General features: G+C 44.8%; 1 protein-coding gene across 3 annotated transcripts in view; it reads left to right on the top strand.

Annotated features, from left to right (window-relative positions):
* Positions 1-23,107, top strand: part of SEZ6L (seizure related 6 homolog like) — a 216,198-nt gene that overhangs the window by 118,739 nt on the left and 74,352 nt on the right. For all 3 annotated transcript variants that reach the window (XM_028827921.2, XM_028827920.2, XM_028827919.2), the window contains exons 2-6: positions 5,195-5,917; positions 7,065-7,198; positions 9,600-9,792; positions 11,709-11,894; positions 18,695-18,860. In XM_028827921.2, the coding sequence (XP_028683754.2) occupies positions 5,195-5,917; positions 7,065-7,198; positions 9,600-9,792; positions 11,709-11,894; positions 18,695-18,860 (1,402 nt within the window). The remainder of the gene's footprint in view (positions 1-5,194; positions 5,918-7,064; positions 7,199-9,599; positions 9,793-11,708; positions 11,895-18,694; positions 18,861-23,107) is intronic.

Here is a 23,107-nt window from a genome sequence, read left to right as displayed (position 1 = left end):
GTAATCCACCACACCTGGCCGAGCTTGTGCCTTTTTTTTTTTTTTCACTTTAATGGGATGTTCCTAGTCTAATCTCCTATCTCCCCATCAAAGTTAGAAAAATGGGAGAGAAAGAGAGATACACTGCCTCCCCAACTTGGATGGCAGAACAAATGTTCAACTGCCTTCGACGTGGCATGGCTCTGTCCTTGGGGGGAAAAGCAACATCAGCGTGCATTTAAGGAAAGCGCCATTTCTTCTGTTCGATCTCTGTAGTGGATTATCAGCGTGTGTCTGTTTTCCTGACTCCTTGAGGGCAGGGGCCGTATCTTAGAATGTTCAGTCTCTTGTGTTGAGTGTCAACCGTAGGAGAAAGTGAACACCCAACACTTTGATTGATTGATTTACCACATTTGAGTAGAGCTCCGTATGTACATAATAAAGGAAGAATCAGATAAATGTGACTATCATGTTTGAAAATTTTAACTGTCTGAAAAAAAATGAGTTAATTTAACTCAGTGGTCATCGGACACCAAGAAAAACAAGGCTATTGGAGCAAGTTATAAAGTTGCTGGATACGGAGTTTTGTCCCCATGACGTAATTCTTCTCTATCTGGACATCATCATGGGGGTATTCTGATTGCTCCAGTTTCCTGCTGAGGCCCTGAAGTACAATTTTCGCTAATTCCCAATGGGACTTGGTTTTGCACGGCACTAATCTGGCCAACATCCTGGCTAAGAATGAGGCCTGTGGGCTGCCTATGTTGCAGACCACAGATGCATATCATCTGTGTTGGACTTGGCCTTAAGTTTGGAGCCAGCTAGCAAGATCCAAGCCTGTGTATGATTAAGGAAAAGGGCATGGTAGGGACTGAGAGATGAATTTATCTGGTGGATACAAAACTCTCCTTGATGGTCAGGTTTTCAGTGGGAAAAGGCTGACTCCGGACCCAGCTGGGTTTCCTTCCTAAAGTGCTTTATAGCTGCTGTGGTTAGCACCCTTGTACCCTGGGGGACCCAGAGAGTAAGAACAGCAGCTGTGAAGAGGGAGCCAATTAGGGAATCTGTTTTCTTGCATTTCCTTCTGTTCCTTTGACTGTATTTGGGTCTTGGAGGACTGGGATTGCTAGAGGAGATCACAAGCCTTGAAAGAGTCAAAGAGTCACCACCTGCTGCACAAACCCATACTTTGTTTCCTGCTACCTGCGTCCTCAGGCACTTAGAAGACAAAACAGATGAGGAACACGTAGTAAGTCAGGTGGGTTCACATGTTCCCAAACTTCCCTGACAACCCTGATAATAAAAGTCACCAGAGGACTTTTTCAATCATCAGCTTCCCAAGACCCAGCCCTGGAGATTCAGATGTGCTGGGTCTGAATTCTGCAGGGGTGGGGTTGGAGATTAGAAAAACACTCTAGCCCACCCAACAGAGACAAACAAAATGAGGGGGAAAGGGAAGAGGCTGATTTAAACTGAGGAGGAGGATGCCAAATGACACCAATATCCCATATTTCTTAAGAGAGCTAGTAGCATGGTCTTTGGGGTCAGAAAAACTGAGATTTGAAACCCAGCTTTGCTGTGTGACCTCAAAATTGATTTAACATCCCAAAACCTCACTTTGATCATTCAGAAAATAGGAACAATAATTTCTGCCTGATAAGGTTGAGAAAGAATTAAAAACGAGGCAATGGATGCAAAGCCCTCTTCATCACTCAACAAAGCAATCAAAACTAAAACATTATAAATATCACTGTTATTTTGGATAAGGTGAATTGATGTGCTTTTGGTCACCTCCTTGTGTGCAGATGACACAATGTGTGCTCCCAATCATGCTCTCTCTCTCCCTCTCTCTCTGTCTGTCTCTCTCTCTCTCATTCCTGCTTATAATCAAGGGGTAATGTTTGTAAAAGAGCTGGCTGGCCAGATAATCCAAAAAAATAAATAAATAAATAAAACCCCTGTTGGGATTCAGCAGTTACCTTCCCCAATTTAGCAGGGTTAACAAATGGCTCTAAGAACAATTGTCAATTCCCTGGTCATTTCAAAAACCCAACAATGTCTGAGCTAGAAAGGCTCTTCCATCATATGCAGTCTGGCTGCCCCTTTGACACATAGAGGAGATGGAGAGAAGAGGAGACCCGTGCAGAGTCATGCTAGTGAATAGTGGCCAAGATAGGACACCACCCAGGTCCCCCAGCTCCTGGTTGTATCCAAGTACTTTGTGTTGTACCACAGCTGGGTCTTGGAAGCTGGGTGTCCTGACCCCTCCCCTCCCCCTGTCTTTTTGTCCCTTCCCCCTCTTTTCACTCCACTGTCTACAAAGATGGTCAACATCAATCATTTTAGAAAAGCAACAGTGAGCATAAAAGCCATTGCTTTGGGGCAGATCCACGTCTGGTCTAATCCAACAAGGTAGATAGAATTATATTATACATTATACAGAAGAGGCTGCTGAACCTCAGTAAGTTTCAAGGACTTGCCCAGACTCACTCAGCTTGTAACTGTAACCGGCAGGATTTGAACCCTAACTCTGAAGCTTCACTACTCCCCACCTTAGACTAGGAAATCTGCCTGATGCCTGAATGACCTTGACCTGCCCTAATACCATCCACTCACGCAGCTCCCAGATACCCACTCCTGGCCCAGCATCACTGGCGGCCTGGAAGGAACACTGGCTGGTAATCAATGTTACACAACAGGAACATTTGTTGATGCCAGTTGCAAACTGTTGCAGTCTATATAGATTAAGCCACTGCCGCCAACTCCATGAAAGTAAATGAGCCTCTCCAACGACTGCTGAAATAAATTTAAATGACAGCACTGGAGGGCCTAGAGACTGTAGCTGAGCGAGTGTATCTCTCTGCAGAAAATCGACAAGGACAGCTATCAGTCTGAGGGCCTTTGTCCCCGTGATGTAATTCCTCTCTATCTAGACATCATCACGGGGATGTTCTGATTGCTCCAGTTTCCTGCCGAGGGGCTGTGATTGCAATGACAAGAGTAAAAACCGTGACGGCAGCTGGCATTTGCTAAGCACTCACTACGGGTGAGGCGCTGTCCTAAGTGCTTTGCACACATCAACTCGCTGAATGATGGCAACCCCAGGAAACAGGAAATGATAGCCCCATTTGACAGCTGAGGGAACTGAGGCTCGGAGAGTGAAGTCGTTAACCAGCAATTGGCAGAACTGGGTCTTTAAAAAGCAAACAATGCTGGTTTCCAGCACCATTCTTCCAGATAGCCGCCTGGGCCAGCCCTTCTTTAAAATGACTAAATGGTTTTACCTTCAAGACAAAAATAAATCGTAAGGATGGGGACCGAGGTGGGAGGATCACTTGATTCCAGGAGTTTGCAACCAGCCGTCGTGAGATCCGTCTCAAGAAAAAACAAAATGAATTACAAGAAGTTTGCAAGGTATACAAGGCCCTCCAGGGCCTGGCCCCTGTCTCCCTATCATACCAGCTTTATCCCCCGTACCCTCCACTTGTGCTCCAAAACCCCTTCCAATTCTTTTGTGCCCACCTCTGCCCAGCCTCCAAACCTCCGTGGGTCTTCACACAGGCCTCTGTTCTGAATCTGCCTCGTGATTCTGAATCCTAAAATATTTCCGTGTCTCCCACAAGGTCACTCTTACACTCTTTCAGTTTAAAATTTACTTCCCCCAACCCCGCTTTTACACTGTTGGTGGGAATATAAATTAATTCAACCATTGTGGAAGACGGTGCTGAGATTCCTCAGATATCTAGAACCAGAAATACCATTTGACCCAGCAATCCCATTACTGGGTATATACCCAAAAGAATATAAATCATTCTATTACAAAGGTACACGTATGCCCATGTTCATTGCTGCACTATTCACAATAGCAAAGATGTGGAATCAACCCAATGCCCATCAATGATAGACTGGGTAAAGAAAATGTGGCACATGTACACCATGGAATACTATGCAGCCATAAAGACAAACAAAATCATGTCCTTTGCAGGGACATGGATGGAGCTGGAAGACGTTATCCCTAGCAAACTAAGGCAGGAACAGAAAACCAAACACCACATGTTCTCACTTACAAGTGGGAGCCGAACAATGAGAACACATGGACACAGGGAGGGGAATAGCACACACTGGGGCCTGTTGGGGGTTGGGGCGGGGGAAAGGAGAGCATTAGGAAAAATAGGTAATGCATGCTGGGCTTCATAACTAGGCAATGGGTTGATGGGTGCAGCAAACCACCATGGCACATGTTTACCTATGTAACAAACCTGCACATCCTGCGCATGTGCCCCAGAACTTAAAATTAAAACTTGAATTTAAAAAAAACTTTGCTCCCCCTAACAAGCCCAGCCAGAGCACACAGCTTGGAAAAGAGAGTGTGGCCTGGTGTCCATCTCCACTCATCCTCTTAGCTGCCGCATGTCTTTGTACAGGGAGCAATCTGCCCAACTGTACACAGCAGGCCTGTCCTGCAGACGGGGTTAGGGGCCTGTCTTCTCTGTCCTCCTAGCACACAAGCTTTTCTCTTTCCAAGCATTCATCATATCAAATATGATTGTGTCTACTTTCCCATCCCCCTTCCCAGTACATATACAACCAGGCAGTGAGACCCCTGTGCTTTTTGTTTCTATACTCCTAATGCTTAACTCAGTCCTGGCATGATCAAGCCCAAGTCTTCAGGAAAAAGAAGGAAGGAAGGAAGTGGAGGAATGAGGGAAGGAAATGAAGGAGGAAGGAGGAAAGAAAAATGGAAGAAGAAAGGAAGGAGGGAGGAAGGGAGGGAGGGAAGAAGAAAAGAAAGAAAGAAAGAAAGAGAGAGAAAGAAAGAAAGAAAGAAAGAAAGAAAGAAAGAAAGAAAGAAAGAAAGAAAGAAAGAAAGAAAGGAAAGAAAGAAAGAAAGAAAAAAGAGGAAGGAGGAAGAAGGAAGGAAGGAAGAAAGAAAAGAGGAAGGAGGAAGAAGGAAGGAAGGAAGGAGAGAGAGGGAGGGTAGGAAGGAGAGAGAGGGAGGGTAGGAGGAAAAGAAGGAAGAAAGAAGAGGAAGAGGGTGAGAGGGAAGGAGGAGAAAAAAGAAATGAAGGGAGGGACAGAGAAAGGAAGAGTTGGTTTAGAGGCCAGCCTGACGAGCCTTGGGCACCGCCCTTAGGAGGGCCATCCTCAGAGTCTGACAGCAGGTGAAGGTCCTAAATCTCCCCAAACTAATTGGTGTCTTTTCTCCTCTTCCAAGACGCTCTTCCCGAGGGTCCTTACCTCCTGCCCTCAGGAGCCCTGGAGAGAGGCAGTCCTGGCAAAGAGCACCCCGAAGAGAGACTGGTAACTGCACCCCCCAGTTCCTCACAGTCCGGGGAAGTGCTGGGAGAGCTGGAGCTGGATGGGACCGTACCCTCTGCACATCACGACACCCCAGCCCTGTCACCGCTGCTTCCAGAGGAGGCCCGCCCCAAGCACGCCTTGCCCCCCAAGAAGAAACCGCCTTCGCTCAAGCAGGTGAACTCCGCCAGGAAGCAGCTGAGGCCCAAGGCCACCTCTGCAGCCACTGTCCAAAGGGCGGGGTCCCAGCCAGCGTCCCAGGGCCTGGGTCTCCTCTCCTCCTCCACGGAGAAGCCTGGCCCACCGGGGGACCCGGACCCTATCGTGGCCTCCGAGGAAGCATCAGAAGTGCCCCTCTGGCTGGACAGAAAGGAGAGTGCAGTCCCCACAACACCCGCACCCCTGCAAATCTCCCCCTTCACTTCGCAGCCCTATATGGCCCACACGCTCCCCCAGAGGTCAGAACCTGGGGAACCTGGGCCTGACATGGCCCAGGAGGCCCCACAAGAGGACACCAGCCCCATGGCCCTGATGGACAAAGGTGAGAATGAGCTGACTGGGTCAGCCTCAGAAGAGAGCCAGGAGACTACTACCTCCACCATTATCACCACCACGGTCATCACCACCGAGCAGGCACCAGGTATGGATCCCCCAACTTCTGAAGCCCTCCTGAAACAGCCATGAGGCACTCACTATGCTCAGGGCATGGAGGTAGAGGAAGCTCAAGAAGCCCAAGCCCCACCATCAGTTACCATCTATTGAGCACTGACTATGAGTTTCGCCCTGTGGCTCAGAATTAACAGCCTCATTTCATTTGTTTGTTGTTGTTTTGGGAGGTTGTTTTAGCAACAGGGTCTTGATCTGTCACCCAGGCTGGAGTGCCATGGCACGATCATAGCTCACTGCAGCCTCAAACTCCCGTGCTCAAGTGATCCTCTTGCCTCCGCCTCTTTAGTAGCTGGGACTACAAGCATGCACCATGATGTCCAGCTAATTTTTTTTTTTTTTTGTAGAAAGGGGGTCTTGCTTGTTGTCCAGGCTGGGGAACTCCTGGGCTCAAGCAATCCTCCCACCTCAGCCTCCCAAAGCACTGGGACTACAGGCATGAGCCAGGACACTCAGACAACATCCCCATTTTAAAGATGAAACAACTGAAACCCTGAGACCCCCAAACAACCTGCCAAAGGTCACACAGCTAATGAGCAAGATTCAGAATCTTTTCATCTGGGAACAGAATTCTTCATTTAACCTGCTTCAAAGCCACTAGCCTTTTCAAAGTACATTACCTTTAGCATCGCATGTGTTTTCTAGACTTGACAAAATGCGCTTCTGTGCTCCAGTCTTCTCTACCATCTTTAAAATGGGAGAGGGACCCCCAGTTGTCAAGCATACACGGGTTTTGGACAAGTGCAGTGTGGCCATCCTCCTAAGCATGTGAGCTCTGGGTCCAAATCCTGCTTGCTGTTTGAGCTTGGCCCCTCTCTGAGCTTTTGTTTACTTCCCTGTAAAATGGGGATGAAATATTATCCGTCCCTATGAGAATGAGTGGGGTCACCCCTGTTGACTGGCTAAAATGGTGCCTAGCAGGATATAGTAAGCGATCATTCCCATCAATTATTGCTATTTTTATTATCATGTCGATTCTGGAGCTGACGAATTAACAGCAGAAGGACAGATGGGAACAGCAAAATGCAGGTTCCCCTAAAGCCCCCATTCCACCCCACAGCCCATGGTTGAGCTTACATCCAAGTTGTCTTTGGTGTCCTAATTAAAGTCCTTCCTTCCAGCTCTCTGCAGTGTGAGCTTCTCCAATCCTGAGGGGTACATTGACTCCAGCGACTACCCACCGCTGCCCCTCAACAACTTTCTGGAGTGCACATACAACGTGACAGTCTACACTGGCTATGGGGTGGAGCTCCAGGTAACCCCAGGAGGGTATCTCACAAGAGGCAGCCTCTTATAGCAGGAAGTCTCAGGAGGATTGCATGAGTCAGGCTTACCAGTTTGGTTCCGTCTTTGCTAGACCAGGCCAACTTTAGCTGGGTTTTGGCGAATGAGTAGGAGTTCTTAACTCAATGCCTCGCTAAAATATCTTGGTAGAGATGGAGGGGACATGCTGACAAATTCTGAGGCATTTCCCAGAAGGAAAATCCCTTGATACTCTGCTTATCTCTCTCTCTGTCTCTCTCTCTCTCTCTCTCTCTCTTTCTCTGTCACACACACACACACACACACACACACACACAGAAGCTCCACCAGATTCATTTGATTCTTGCTTGCTTGCTTGCTTGTTTCTTTCTCTCTCTTTCTTTTTCTCTTTCTCTTTCTTGCTTGCTTGCTTGCTTGCGTTCTTGCTTCTTTCTCTTTCTCTTTCTCCTTCTTTCTTTCTTGCTTGCTTGCTTGCTTGTTTGCTTGCTTTCCTTCATTTTCTGGTTATTAGAACATTTTATTCTTAAACTTTTGCCCACACAGTAAGAGAGGAAAAGCAGGATGGCATAATGCTCAAACATCTGGGTTTTAAGTCCTACCTCTTCCAGTTAAAACTGCGTGACTTTGAGCAAGGAGATTCACCTCTCTGAGCCTCAGTTTCCCCATCAATAAAATAGGAATAACGTTACTGCTTTTTAAAATTTGAGGGAGCAGAAAATATGACAATGCAGAGAGCATTTGGCCACAGTCCAGCAGAGAGAGAGAGAGGAGAGAGAGAGAGATCATTTGGCCAGAGCCCAGCAGAAATCGCGACCATGCAGTGCATGTTATCCATTATCTTCAGTATGCTAATCACCCTGAATATGTTCCTTTTTCTCATGGGAAATAAAAAGCCGTCAAAAGTTTCTGAGCAGGGGCAGGTGTATGACCTTACCTTAGGAAGAGTTTTTGTTTTTGTTTTTGTTTTCACAAAAATAAAAGGTAGGCCCCTCAGCAGTAGAACCTGTAGTCTTTGCAGACCCCAGAGCTTTGCACAGTGTGTGGCACACTGTCGGTGCTTAATAATTGTTCATGGAATTAAAATAAACTGGAGAAAATCTGCAGTCCAGATGATTCTAGTGCTTAATGAACCCTTTCCTCCATGTCATGAAGAGTATTGGACCCACTATGTGTCCAACACTGTGTGGAGCCTTTTACCAGGCACAGTATTCATTCATTCATTGAGCAATTACTATGCGCCAGGCAAAGCTGTTGATACAGGAGAATATATTGATATAAAAAACTGATGCAATGCCTGCCCTAAAAGAGAAATACATAGGATGCCATTTAATAGGGACTCTAGTTGGTGTCTACAGAGGATGTTGTGGAATCACAGCAAAGGGACAGGCAAACTCCTTGGCAATCAGGGAAGGTCTCATAGATGAGGGCAATTTTAATGGGGCTTTGGTGAATGAGTAGGAGTTCATCCAAGAGAAAAGAGGATAAGATATAAGGCCTGAAGGAAGAAGAGCTTGTGGGTAAGGCCTGCCCTGTTTAGAGGAGAGGCAGAGAAACTAAAATTCCAAACCCTACTCATAAAAGCATAAGTCTTCAAATTGGGCATGGAAACCTGACTAAAGTCTCCCTTACACACACACATGCACATACCATTTGTTCAGCCTCCCTGCATACAACTAAAGTATCTCCCTTCTTTCTTCTCAAATCCCGCAGAGTGTAAATGGCAAAGCAAGCGCCTGATCCTTTGAGGTAGAGGTTGATTGTCCTGCAGTTGTAGCCACCATTTGGGAGGATAAGAGAGTGGGCCAGAGAGTGCCCTAGAAATGAGGACTCCACCCCTCACTTACCAATTTATGCAGAAAATGGAAGAACATATTCAATCTTTTTGTAATATTTTCTGAGCACCTAATATGTGCCAGGTACTATTCTAGGCACTGGAAACATGGAACAGCATGGAGAAATCCCTATCCTTGGAGAGTATACATTCTGGTGGAATGCCTCTCCCGGCTCCCTGGAGATTGGACCTCAAGCACAAGCTGATCCAAATGCTGCCTCCACTTATCAGCTCCAGGATAATGTATCCCACCCGCTAGCATCCAGGGCCTCTGCCAAAGACCCCTCTTACAGGACACAGCAATGGGGGCCTCACATTGCAAGTCCCTTGCAATGCCTCTGCCTTGCAGTTTGGTTTCACTCTATCCCCTTGGATTCTGGGGAAATTAGAGGGACCTTGATGTTCCCAGGGCTCCTGTGGGCTGGGTATGGGGTCCAGCGGTCCCATTGACCAGGGGCTATCAGTGCCTGGGCCACTTTTCAGTGACATCTTTGCAACCTCAGAGGGCTCTGTCTCAAACACAACTCAGAGTGTGTCTCTGTCTGCTTCTGCCTGTTCCCAGGTGAAGAGTGTGAACCTGTCCGAGGGGGAACTGCTGTCCATCCGCGGGGTGGATGGCCCCACCCTGACCGTCCTGGCCAACCAGACACTCCTGGTGGAGGGTCAGGTAATCCGAAGCCCCACCAACACCATCTCCGTCTACTTCCGGACCTTCCAGGACGACGGCCTTGGGACCTTCCAGCTACACTACCAGGGTAGGATCAGGCCAAGGCTGATGAGCCTCAGTTTCCCTCTGGAGAAAAGGATTTTAAAACTTTTTGTGCCAGGGGCCTCTCTGACAGTTTGGTAAAACCCACAAACCCCTTCTCACAATAATGTTTTTTAAAGTATAAAATAAAATATATACAAGTTTAAAGAAAACAGTATTACTGAATTGCAGTTATCAAAATACTGTTATAATCTATGATGCCATAATCTATGTGCTTTTTATTAATTCATTAAACAATATCTTCTAGTAGTTCTTATCATTGTTGACATTTCAAAGTACTAAGGAGCATAAGAAATATGCTGAGATATCCGTTATGATGTGAAAAATATCTGTGGTTTCTCTTGGTGTCAAAGTCACAGGTTCTACTACAATGTTGCAGTTTGTTGTCAGGAAATAGCACAGCTAAGGTAGAGGCTAATGAAAATAAGCATGTAACTTCCCTTCATTCAAGTTGGCAGACCCTGATTTCAATACGTAGATCCCCTGTGTGTCCACAGACTCCTGATAAAGAGCCTTAACAGGATCCTTCTCTCTTTTCTTCTTCCTCTACTGTTTTTCCTTTTGGTCTGTTCCTAAGTCTCCTCTGTTTTGCTCTCTGTTCATTCCTCTCTTCTCTTACTTCCTTTCTCCTTCCTTCTTTTCTCCTCCCTCTTTTCTTGTGTGTTTCTTCATTTCCTCCTCTCTTTCTCTTCCTTTCCACCCTCTATTTTCCCTCCCTTCTCTCTCTCTCTCTCTCCTTTCCTAGTCCCCCTTTTTCTTCCTCTTTTCTTCCCCTCTCCCTCCACCCCATTTCCTCCTGCGCAGTTCCCATGACTTCAGGTCTCCTTTGCCTCACCCAGGAACTTTCCCTTGGATACTTACCAACTGCTGAAATATCTGAATGGAGAGTGGATTTGTGAACCATGCAACCAGATATTGAGAGTCATCATGTTTTGTATCAAATCATCCAGACATTTCAAAACAATAACTCTTTTCAACTTTTCTCTCACCTGTTTCTGAAACAGGTGGATGACTGTATAGGGGAGTGTCCACTTCATCACAGCCTTTCAATATGGATACTTCCCTTTGCTGTTGTTGTGAATTTAAAAGCAACAACAAAAAGGAATTTGAATTGTGAACGTGAATGTACTCCTCCTAATCAGTACTGAGAATACAGATGTTCTATGCTGCAGCAGAAGTCAGACTATGGTCTAGGGTGAAGAAGCTAGGATGAATTTGACATCCTCTTGTGAAAACTGAAGAATTCAATATGGCCCCATGCACCCTTTTACTACCCCCATCTACTGACTGCGAAGGAGGCTCTTTCTCTGTGTTATCTCATTTAATCCCTTCCACCACCTGTAAGGTGGAGGCACTAAGTCCTTGTCTCAAGGTGACATCATTTGTAATTGATAGAGTAAGAATGTAAACTAACATTGGTTTTCCCTCCAAAGCCCAAGCTCTTGTCTCACAGGCCAGTAGTTCTCAAGCTTTCATATCCTTGGGCATTTCCCAAAGACCTGGTTCAAGCATCTGCATTTTTAACAAGCACCCAAGATGTGCATGCAGGTGGGACTAAACTTCCTGGGTGGTCTTGCCCCTCCCAGTCCCAGAGAGAAGGCCATTTTGTGTCCACATAGATAGAGATAGGTTCAAAGGAGGTATGGAAACTCGTTTTTCATCCCAAACCCGCTGTCTCTGGTTAGGCAAAGTGGCAATTTTTAAGCCCCAAGAAAGTGCTAACCTGGCAGCTTCAGCACTATATGATCAAAGAGAGTCACAAAAATAGCGTTCTCTGGAGCTCTGGAGTCCCCAGGGGCCTCATCTTCTCTCCCCAGCACAAATTGGCTCCCAGGATGTGGGTCAGGTTCTTGATCTCCCGCTCCGAGTAGTGACTGAGTCTGCCTCTGCATTTCTTCCCAGCCTTCATGCTGAGCTGCAACTTTCCCCGCCGGCCTGACTCTGGGGATGTCACGGTGATGGACCTGCACTCAGGTGGGGTGGCCCACTTCCACTGCCACCTGGGCTATGAGCTCCAGGGCGCTAAGATGCTGACGTGCATCAATGCCTCCAAGCCGCACTGGAGCAGCCAGGAGCCCATCTGCTCAGGTATACTCCAGTCTCAGCCGGACCAAACCTGATGGTCCAGCTAAGAGGGGAAAGACCAACCTGTAGAACATCACGAGTGACCTCAGGGAATGGCTTTCAGCCAAGGGGAAGAAACTGCTCCAAATATAGATGACTATTGCTATTTATTTAGTTTTTTGTATTGGAGCAAAATACACATAATATGAAATTTAACACTGGAGACATTTTAGTATGTTCACACTACTGTGCAACCATCACTACTATCTAGCTCTGAAACATCTTTAACGCCCCAAATGGAAACACCGTACTGAAAGCAGTCACTCCCCACCCCTCCTTCCTCCCCACACTCCCCGGCAACCATCCATCTGCATTCTGTCTCCGTGGGTTTATCTACTGTGGGTATTTTATGTAAATTGAATCATATAATATGTGACTTTTTTTTTTTTTTTTTTTTTTTTTTTTGAGGCGGAGTCTTCACTCTGTCGCCCAGGCTGGAGTGCAGTGGCACCATCTCGGCTCACTGCAAGCTCCGCCTCCCGGGTTCGCGCCATTCTCCTGCCTCAGCCTCCCGAGTAGCTGGGACTACAGGCGCCCGCCACCGCGCCCGGCTAATTTTTTGTATTTTAGTAGAGACGGGGTTTCACCGTGTTAGCCAGGATGGTCTCGATCTCCTGACCTCGTGATCCGCCCGCCTCGGCCTCCCAAAGTGCAGGGATTACAGGCGTGAGCCACAGCGCCCGGCCAATATGTGACTTTTATGTCTGACTTCTTTCACTTAGCACTTAGCACTGTGTTTTCAAGGTTCATGCATGTTGTAGCATGTATCAGTACTTCATTTCTTTTTATGGCTGAATAATATTCCATTGTATGGATGTGCCACATTTTGTCGATCTGTTTATTCATTAGTAGACATTTGAGTTGTTTCTACTTTTCAGCTATTAGGAACAATGCTGCTATGAATACTTGTACGCAAGTTTTTTGTGTGGATATGGTTTTCATTTCTCTTAAATATATACTTGAGAGTGGGATTGCTGGGTCTTATGGTCATTGTAGGGATAACTTTTTGAGGAACCATCAAATGATTTTCCACAGCAGCTGCACCATTTTACTTCCCCCCAGCAATGTGAGGGTACCAGTTTCTCCACATCCTTGCCCACACATGTTATTTTCCACGTCATTGTTTTTATTATAGCCATCCTTATGGGTATGAAGGGATCTCGTGGTGTTAATTTCCATTTCCCTGATGATTAATGATGTCAAGCATCTTTTCACGTGTGTGTTTGGCCATTTGTAGATCTTCTTGGGGGAAATGTCTAGTCAAGTCCTTTGCCCATTTTTTATCAGGTTGTTTGTCTTTTTATTGTTGAGTTGTAAGCATTCATTATATATTCTGATCACTAGACCCTTATCAGTGGTTTGCAAATATTTTCTCCCATTTCACGGGTTGTCTTTTCATTTCTTAACAGTGTTATTTGATGCACAAAGCTTTTACATAAAAAAATAAAATAATTTTTTTCTTTTCTTTCGTGTGCTTTGAGTGTAACTACTGCCATTTTTCAAGCCCAGCCAATGTGTGTTGTGCACCATGCCAGCAGCTGCATTTAATCCTCACAGCAATCCCATAGGATGGGAGCCATTATCCCCATTTTACAGATGAGGCTCATGGAGATGAAGTCACTTACTCAGTCACCACACAGAAATTTTGTTTGTTTGTTTGTTGTGGTGGTGGTTTTTTTTTTTTTTTTTTTTTTTTTTTGAGATGGAGTCTCTCTCTGTAGCCCAGGCTGCAGTGCAGTGGCATGATCTCCGCTCACTGCAAGCTCCGCCCCCCGGGTTCACGCCATTCTCCTGCCTCCCGAGCAGGTGGGACTACAGGCACCCACCACCACGCCCGGCTAATTTTTTGTATTTTTACTAGAGATGGGGTTTCACTGTGTTAGCCAGGGTGCTCTCGATCTCTTGACCTTGTGATCCACCCACCTCGGCCTCCCAAAGTGCTGGAATTACAGGCGTGAGCCACCACGCCCAGCCCAGAAATTGTTGAAGGTAGGCTGCTGAGGCAGTCTGATGCCCTCTAGTAAAGAGAAGTAGGCCTGCTGAGCCAGCTGATAGAATCTGAGACTTCAAGGACAGATGGAATTTTAAGCACCTGTTGGGCATTGTTTGTCATTCAGAGGCTTTCCTATCTATGTACTCATTCAACAAACATCCATTGAGCACTCACTGTGTGGTAGGCATTGCACCTGTTGCTAGAGCTATTGCAGGAACCCTGACCCAGTTCCTGCTGTCACAGAGTTTCTAGTCAAGGTGAGGCTGTAGTGTGTAAATGAGTAAACAAGGATGCAAACATGCTGGTAACAGATTGTGTTAAGGACCAGGAAAGAAATTCACAGGGTGGAATGATGCCGAGTGAGGACAGAGAAGACACCAGTGATTGTGAGAGGCGTTGCAGTGGAGAAAACGTGTGCAGGAAGAAGATGTGATAGAGGACCTCACCTGGGAGGAGGACAGTGATGAGCGAAGGGTCAAGGAAGGATTACCTGATGACACGCCAAGATTTGGAAGTTGAGTAGGAAATAGACTGAGGGTGGAAAATGGCCGGGGGGGGAGGGGATCATTCCAGGCAGATGCACTAGCATATGCTAAGGTTCAGAGGTGGGAAGGAACTCAATGAGTTTGAGAGAGCAAATAAATACATAAGATCAATCTGGCTAAAGTGCAGAGAAAATATCAGGACAGGAGGCTGGGGCAGTGGTCAGAAACTGTACTGCTCAAGGTCTTGAGAAGACAGGTGGACTAGGCAGGAGATATCTGGAAAAATGTAAGCATAAGGGTGATCATTCTGACTTCTATTTGGCAAAAATGATTGAGGGTGGTCAGAGTGCATCCATGGAAATCAAGATGGACAATATCTACTATTTCACTTGAACTCAGGGAGATAAGATTACCACTTTCATAGGAAAAGAGAATGAGGCTTAGAGAGATGAAGTAACATACTTGAAGTGGCAGAACTTAGTCCAGAACCCTTCTCTCCTGAGCTCTTCCCCTTACAGCTTCCTTACTCAAAGTGTGCTCCTCAGACTAGCAAAATTATTAGAAATGCATAATCCTGAGCTCCATGCAAAACCAAATGAATCAAAATGTTCACTTTAACATGTCCCTTGGGTGACTCATGTGCACATTACACCTGGAGAAGCACTGGTCTGTACCACACTATCCCTGTACCAGTAGGCACAGCCTTGGTCATCTTCAGCTCTCAAGAGAACAAAACCCTTTCGGAATTCTCGAAAGTCCTGATGGTGGTTGAGACAGCATAGGTTGCCCTGCCACCTACTATGTGCCAGGCTAGGAGCCGTGTGTGAAGACAATATTGGAAATAATAAAACATAATTCCCACCCTCCAGTTATTCATAGCCAAGTGGAGCTCAAAAAGCAAATGAGAGTTAATGATGAATTCCGAGATTTAATTGTTACAGTATTGTTCCCCCAAGGCCCTCCAGAATTTTTCTTTCTTTTTTTTAAACAAAGATAAAAATCCAAACCATAGGGCAGTTGGTTTCCACGCCTCTCTCACATTAATTTTTATCTATGTGTGAAATCAGGGAGGAATTAAGCTTCAATTTGTACTAAGAAAGATGGATGGGAAGGCACGGCTGGCAAATTGAAGCCAAACAGAGCCATCAGTCGGCTTAATCAGGCAAAGAAGGGAAGCAGAGAAGCTGCAAACGATCAACGGCTTGGGAGGACAGATGGCCAGAGCCCCCCACCAGGGACAGTGTCCTCCATCACTCAGCTCCTGAACCACAGGGCAATAGAGCTGGCTATGCTTTGAGTGCCCACTCTGTGCCAGGAATGGCACTAAGCTCCCCGTACCCATCATTTCATTGATTTCTCACTACTGTCCTATAAGGAGGGTGGACTTATCACCATTTTACAGTGGGTAAACTCAAGTGACTTGTCTTAGATCCACAGCAGCTAACTGGCAAGGTTTGAACCTAGGGCTGGCTTATTTCACAGGACAACCTCTCCTCTAGGACAGAAGGGCAGCCTGGAGAGAGAAATGAATCTAGTTTTCTGTCTGTGGTCCTGAAAGAAGTATGGAGCTTCTTGGCAATGTCTTTGCTGAAGGTCACAACACAGTCTGGAGCGGAGAGAAGAGTTATCCACCCTTCTCTGCTACCATAAGCCCCATTCAGTCATACTATCATTCAACAAACATTTAATGGGTACCTGCTATGTATCAAGCTTTGAGCTGATACTAGAGATACAAAAAGGAAAAAATATTCATTCTTTCATTCAAGAAACATTTTATAAAGCACCCACTATATTCCATGTACCTTTCTGGATTAACAGGTTATCATAAATAAGACAGACAGCGGAGTAGCGACTTCAGTAAGAGATACTGGAGTGAGGCAGCCTGAGCTTGAATCTCAACTGCTCCACTTATTATGTGTATGTCCTTGAGGAAGTGGCGTAACACCTTGAACTTCTTTTTTCCTATTTTGCAAAATTAATGGTTGTTACTCAATAAATATTTACTGACCACATTCTACATACCAGGAGCTCTTCTGGTTGCTGGTATTATGATGAAAGCAAGCAAACAAAAAGTGTCCCAGCTTTTGTGGAACCTACAAACACCTTAGCCATCTGTGAGATGGTTCCAAATAACCTGTCCCACTTTTGCTTCCTCTCCTATTTCTCTGAAAAGGAAGGGGGAACCAAGCGTCCTGTGCTAGGGAAGGAAATATTTTTCAAGCTCCTTTGATCCTCCTGAAAGACAGAAATGGCTCCCAATGAAACCCTGGTCGTGGTGTAGGACTTTACCCAGTCATAACCCTGGGCTATACTTCATATCCCTTCCTCCTGGACTGCCTGTGACAGTCAGTGAGAGGTGTCTGCTGCCCACCAGCTCTCCTTAGAAAATTCAAAACTGGCCAAGTGCAGCGGCTCATGCCTGTAATCCCGGCATTTTGGAAGGCCAAGGCAGGTGGATTACGAGGTCAAGGGTTTGAGACCAGCCTGGCCAAGATGGTGAAACCCCATCTCTACTGAAAATACAAAAATTAGCCGGGCGTGGTGGTGGGCACCTGTAATCCCAGCTACTCAGGAGGCTGAGGCAGGAGAATCGCTTGAACCCGGGAGGCAGAGGTTGCTGTGAGCCAAGATCATGCCACTGCACTCTAGCCTCAGTGACAGAGCAGAACTTTGTTTCAAAAAAAAGAAAAGAAAAGTCTCAAAAAAAGAGAAAAGAAAATTCAAAACTGCTCTCCCAAATAGTACGTGAGAAAACAATTTCCTCAGAACCAAATATTTCCTAAGAATTAGAGTACAAATAAGAACACCTTCTTGCTTGTGAACTGGAAAGTGTTCTTTCCAGTGCACACATCACTTTTTAATATTTTTTATTAGATTTTTATGATAAAAGTAATAGATGATTCTGGTAAGAAATTTTTCAAGAAATAGTGAAGTGTAAGAAATAGGAACAAATCACTTTTATATTCATGGTCTCAATAGATCCTTGCAAATATCTCATTAAAATAGGTATGGCACACTATTTTCTAACTGGTTTTTTTTGTTTGTTTCCACTTAAAAAGCAGCATCTTCCTATATGCTGAAGTATTCTTTGAGAACATGGTATTTAATTTCTGAATGGCTGGAGTGTATTTACAGTTATGCATTACTTAACGATGGGGATATGTTCTAGGAAATGCATCTCTAGGTGACGTCATCATTGCATCAACATCATAGAGTGTATGTACACGAACCTTGATGGTATAGCCTACTACACACCTAGGCTATATGGTACAGCCTATTGCTTCTCAGCTACTAACCTGTACAGCATGTTACTGTGCTGAATACTTTTAACACAATGGTGTTTGTTTATCTAAACATAGAAAAGATACAATAAAAATATAATATTAAAATCTTATGGGGCCACTATCATATATGCGCTCTGTTGTAAATTGAAATACTGTTATGTGGCACATGACGTATTTCACTAAACATCTGTGAGTGGACATTCATCTTGGTTTTTTGTTTGTTTGTTTGTTATTTTTCATTCTTAGAAACAAGATATCCTCATTCCTAACTCTTGGTGCAAATCTGTAAATCTTTTCTTATTATAATTATCCAGAACCATATTTGCCAGGTCAAAGTGTTTGAGCATGTTTTCTAGGCTTTTCACTAAATCATCCTCCTGAAAGGTCATAACAGTTTGCATTCTAACTAGTTATGATGAGAGTGAGCCTTTCCCATCACCCTTACCATCTCCAGATTTTATGGCTGCTTTTTATCTTGGCCAATTAGGTGGATGAAAGTAGAATACAGTTTAGATTTGCATTTCATTTTTTATTAGTGAGGCTGAATTTTTTCGTGCTTACTTAGTACTAGAAATATATTTCTTCTTTTGTGAACTGCCTGTTTATATCCTTCTTGATTGCCATTTTGTGATTAAAAGTCGGGGCACAGCCAGCACCATAGAACTGTCATTAAATAGCAGTCATTCCCTACCATGAAATACACATGTTGATGGTTCCAATTGTAGAGTGAAATCTCCTGTCAAACAGGAGAATTTCCTCCCAGGAGGACAATTCCCTTCCAAGCTTTCTCTCCCTGCCCTGTTTCTTCCCGCTCCAGGTCTCTGATGTTTCACCCTAGGCAAGGGGCAGCGGTGGGGATCAGCGGAGAGTGAAACACTCACTTCCTTCTCTCTCTCTCTCTCTCTCTCTTTCTCTCTCTCTCTCATTTCTCTCTCTGTCTCTCTCCTCTCTTTCTCTCTCTCTGCTCTCTCACATTGCCCACCCACCCCTTTCTGGATCCAGCTCCTTGTGGAGGGACAGTGCACAATGCCACCATCGGCCGCGTCCTCTCCCCAAGTTACCCTGGAAACACCAATGGGAGCCAATTCTGCGTCTGGACGATTGAAGCTCCAGAGGGCCAGAAGCTGCACCTGCACTTTGAGAGGCTGTCGCTGCATGACAAGGACAGGTAAAGCTCTGAAGGTCCACACCCAACTCCGTTTCCTCCCAGAATATTAGAACATGGCTTGGGGACTTGGAGTCTTGAAATGGCTGAAGTTTTGGCTCACGGAATTCAAGAAAAGAAGAGCTGGGGTGGATGGCAAATATCTTAGACACCATCAGCTTCAATGTCTTCCTTTTACAGATAAGGAAACTGGGGCATGCAGAAGGAAAGGGACCTGTCCCAGCTCATACAGCAGGCTAGGGGAAGAGGCAAAAAGGGAACTGCCCTGTTCTTTCTCTTGCACACCCCTTTTTGCAGTTGAACAAAAAGGGAGTACGTATTGATCATCTGCTCAGTACCCAGCCATATATTAGGCTCCATGGAGAATAGGAAAGAAGTAGAAAATATTAGTTTCTGGCATGATAGGAAATTGAGAAGGAAAAACTAGACGTATGCACGTGAAAGAACTAGAGAGAAGTTACCAGGCAGTATCTCAGCAAAAGTGTGTCTGTAGACTCTTAATAATATGCACAGAATCCAGCATTATACAACTTTAGTATTCTGGGATCTTATTCTAGAATATTTGGGGATCTTATTCTAGAAATTCTGGGGTCTTATTCCAGAATGTTCTGAAATATTCTGGGATCTTATTCTGGGATATTCTGGGGTCTTATTCTAGAATATTATGGGGTCTTGTTCTAGAATATTCTGGATTATTCTGCGATCTCATTCTAAGATAGTCTAGAAAACTAGGACTTTAGCTGTTTTGACTTGCTGTCGTGAATTGGGTTTCCTTGGAATCAAACATGGTGATAAGGATGTGAGAGGAAGTAGTTTACTGGGGAGCTGATCCTACTAAGCACTAGGAGGTGCATGGGAAAGTGAGATTGTGAATACTAGTTGCACTAATAATCAGGTGACTGCTGGGAAAATTGGGATTCTGTCCACTGGAGACCTCTGGGCAACTGTGTTGAGCATACCTCAGAGTGGACCTGTTGGAAGAGTGAGGGAGCTGGGGTATTTATGCACCAGCTCCCATTCATCACTGGATGAGAGATGCGATGAGGAGCACTAACTATCCCCAACATCAGCTGCCACCCTTTGAGCTGGTTGAGTTGACTGATTCTCAGAGATTTGTGGTCGGAGGCCAGCAGAAAATGTGGGAGCAGTTGACTGCTGAGGGGTAGGAGAGGGTAGGGCACTGGCAGTGTTTATTGCACTTCCAGAATGCCCCCACCTTAGAATTTTTGATCTAAGAATTCTAGTGTTTTGGCTTCTTTGATGGGTCAAACCTAGACTATCAGGTCTTTAGGTTGGAAAGACTTTTTTAAAAAAAACAAAAAGACAACTGAATAATTTTCCCATGCTTCTTGAGTCCACTTCCGTCTAGGCAGTTCAGCTTTATCCAGAACAACTGTATATCGATAAATTGCTTCTTTAAAGTGTAAGGTATCAAGCAGGGGCTCCCAAACATGGCTTTTCATCAGCACCAGAATAATAAGCTGGGGAACTCTTTAAAACTCAGATTCCCTATCCTTTCTTCTGGAGACTCTGAAAATCCAGGCACGGGAACCCTTGGTGAAGGACCATTTCCAAATCTTAGACCTCAGATCTGCCTCTTCTGAGGGGTGCTTGAGATGAGCCAAGCTTAAGTTTATACTAGACAACAAGAATTAGCAGAGACAAAAGAATGCATCAAAATGAGTATTTTCTGCAAGTTGTTTAAATCCTGACAAGTGGGCCCCCCACTGGTACTGGTCACTAGCAGTTTCTCTGGGGTCCTGCAAAGATCTGTATGAGTTGACACTTACCAGGGAAAAAAACCAGCTTTCAAGTGTATCAGTAGGAAAAGAAGTTTGTAGAGTTCATCAAGCTTTAAAGTCAACACACACAAAAAAACGATGAAGACACTACTCTCTGGGCCAAGAAGAAAAGAGAAATCAATTATGTCTGTCCCATGCACTTTATTGAGGGGAAATGGCTAAAATACCACAATATGTCAGTTGCAAGAACTCAGAGCTAGATAGGACTCTACAAAAGAAATAAGACTTTGACCTAAAGTCAAAATGGAAGGAGATTGGATAATGGGTCCAAAGAATACAAAAGGAGGGTATTCCAGGCATGGAGAATTGGGGGATGAGCACGAAGATGTAGAGGAAAGAATTAGTAAATGTGTTGGGGAGCTGCAGCAGAAGTTCTCACGGGAACAGGAGGAAAGAGAGCTGGGAATGTAGACTGGGGTTATATCCTGAAGGACTTTGAATGCCAGGCTACTTTTACAGGCAATAGAGAGCCATGGAAGGCTTTTTAGTAGAGGAGGGACATGAATAAAGATTGTAAGATGATTTCCCTCCAAATGAACTCTTTCTAAACTCGTCTCACAACATGCCCCATAAAAAATGACTTCTATAGTCAAACATGTTTGGAAGACACTGTGCCCACCCTATCCTTGCCTTGAAAGGTCTTAATATGTACTAGCTAACAAAGGTACTGTTAAGTCCTGCAGGAAAAAAAAAAATTTAATTTTTATTTAATTCAGTATTTTGCAAATCCATTTGACCATAGACTACATAAGAATTTGAGAGAAAATACATTACTATTGCAGACATTCTAGAAAATATGATTAGAAAATTGCTGGTTTTAAAAGATTAATAGTCTATAGAGATGTTGAGATCTTGAAGCTTTCCTCCAGAGAAACCCTCTTTGCCAAAGGCTCCTGTTCTTTGAAAGAGGTGTCCCAACACACAGTCCCTAAGATACCACAGAGTCATCAGGAATCAGAAGACTATGTCAATGCCCCTTCCCACTCCTGGGATGCCCCCTGGACTTCACCACAGCCCCCATCCTTGCCTCAGCCATACTGGACATATAGCGAAAGAAACCAACTGTGGCTCCAACATTTATACATCTTAGTGACATTAGAAATTCATCTGGGCAACATAAAATAAACTATTTTTATGAGTCAGTAAAAACCTCAAAGGCTTAAAAATGTGTGTTTATGACTCCATAAAAGAAACTTATCTAATTTGTATACTGTTTTCTTCACCACTTTTGCATAATTTCTTTAAAAAACCAAGGCTGGCAAGGAGTCAAGTTCAAATAGCTTTAATAACAATAAAAATAAATACCCAACATTTTGTTTAACACATTTTATTTTTCAGGGCACTTTTTATTTTGAAATATTCTCAAAGCCCACCTGTAAGATAGGTCAGAACGACACTATGGTCAGGTCCCTCCTTTCACAGTTGAGGACACTGAGGCTGAAAGATGTTTTAAGACTTAATGTTAATCCAGATGGGGAATTAGGAAACGAGAATTATGACTCCTGACTTCCCACACAGTGCTCTTAGAAAATGGGGATCAGAGACAGAGCCTGGCGGGGGTCAAATGCTTAATAAAGAAAACTTACCTACTGTGCCCTGTTAATTTTTTTTTTTTATTTTTTATTTTTTAGACTGAATCTTGCTCTGTCACCCAAGCTGGAGTACAGTGGCTCAATCTCAGCTCACTGCGATCTCTGGCTTCCTGGTTCAAGTGATTCTCCTGCCTCAGCCTCCAGAGTAGCAGGGACTACGGGCACACGCCACCATACCTGACTAATTTTTGTATTTTTAGTAGAGACGGAGTGTCATGATGTTGGCCAGGCTGGTATCTAACTCCTGACCTCACATGATCCACCCACCTTGGCCTCCCAAAGTGCTGGGATTATAGACATGAGCCACCGCGCCCCACACTCTGATATAGGTGCAATTGTACCCATTTTACAGATGAGAAAACAGAGACTCAGAGAGGTGAAGTGTTCTTGTGCAAAGTGACACAGGTCAGAAGTGACGGAGTCAGGACTCACACCCAGGTCTGCCTGACCAAATAAGCCACCCTTTCGGCAATGAGATTAGTCCATTAATTCCAACTTCTCAATTAATAATAATAGTCAAATTAATTCATTAGTTCATCGTTTGGTTTATTACATCATATACATTACTCTCCCTACAACCTCAGAATAAATCATAAGGAAGCCAGGACATGCATTTAGTCCCATTGTACAGAAGAGGAAACGGGTTTGATAAGATGACACTTGTCTGAGCACATAAGAGGCAAAGTCAGGACTGGGCAAGGTGGCTCACGCCTGTAAGCACTTTGGGAGGCTAAAGCAGGTGGATCACCTGAGGTCAGAAGTTCGAGACCAGCCTGGCCAACATGGTGAAACCCTGTCTCTACTAAAAATACAAAAATTTGCTGGGTATGGTGGGGCACATCTGTAATCCCAGCTA

This window comes from Macaca mulatta, chromosome 10 (genome assembly GCF_049350105.2).
Source record: "Macaca mulatta isolate MMU2019108-1 chromosome 10, T2T-MMU8v2.0, whole genome shotgun sequence".
In the NCBI taxonomy this organism is placed as follows: Eukaryota; Metazoa; Chordata; class Mammalia; order Primates; family Cercopithecidae; genus Macaca; species Macaca mulatta.
The sequence above is the reverse complement of the archived record's forward strand: the minus strand, read 5'-3'. Positions and strand labels throughout refer to the sequence as shown.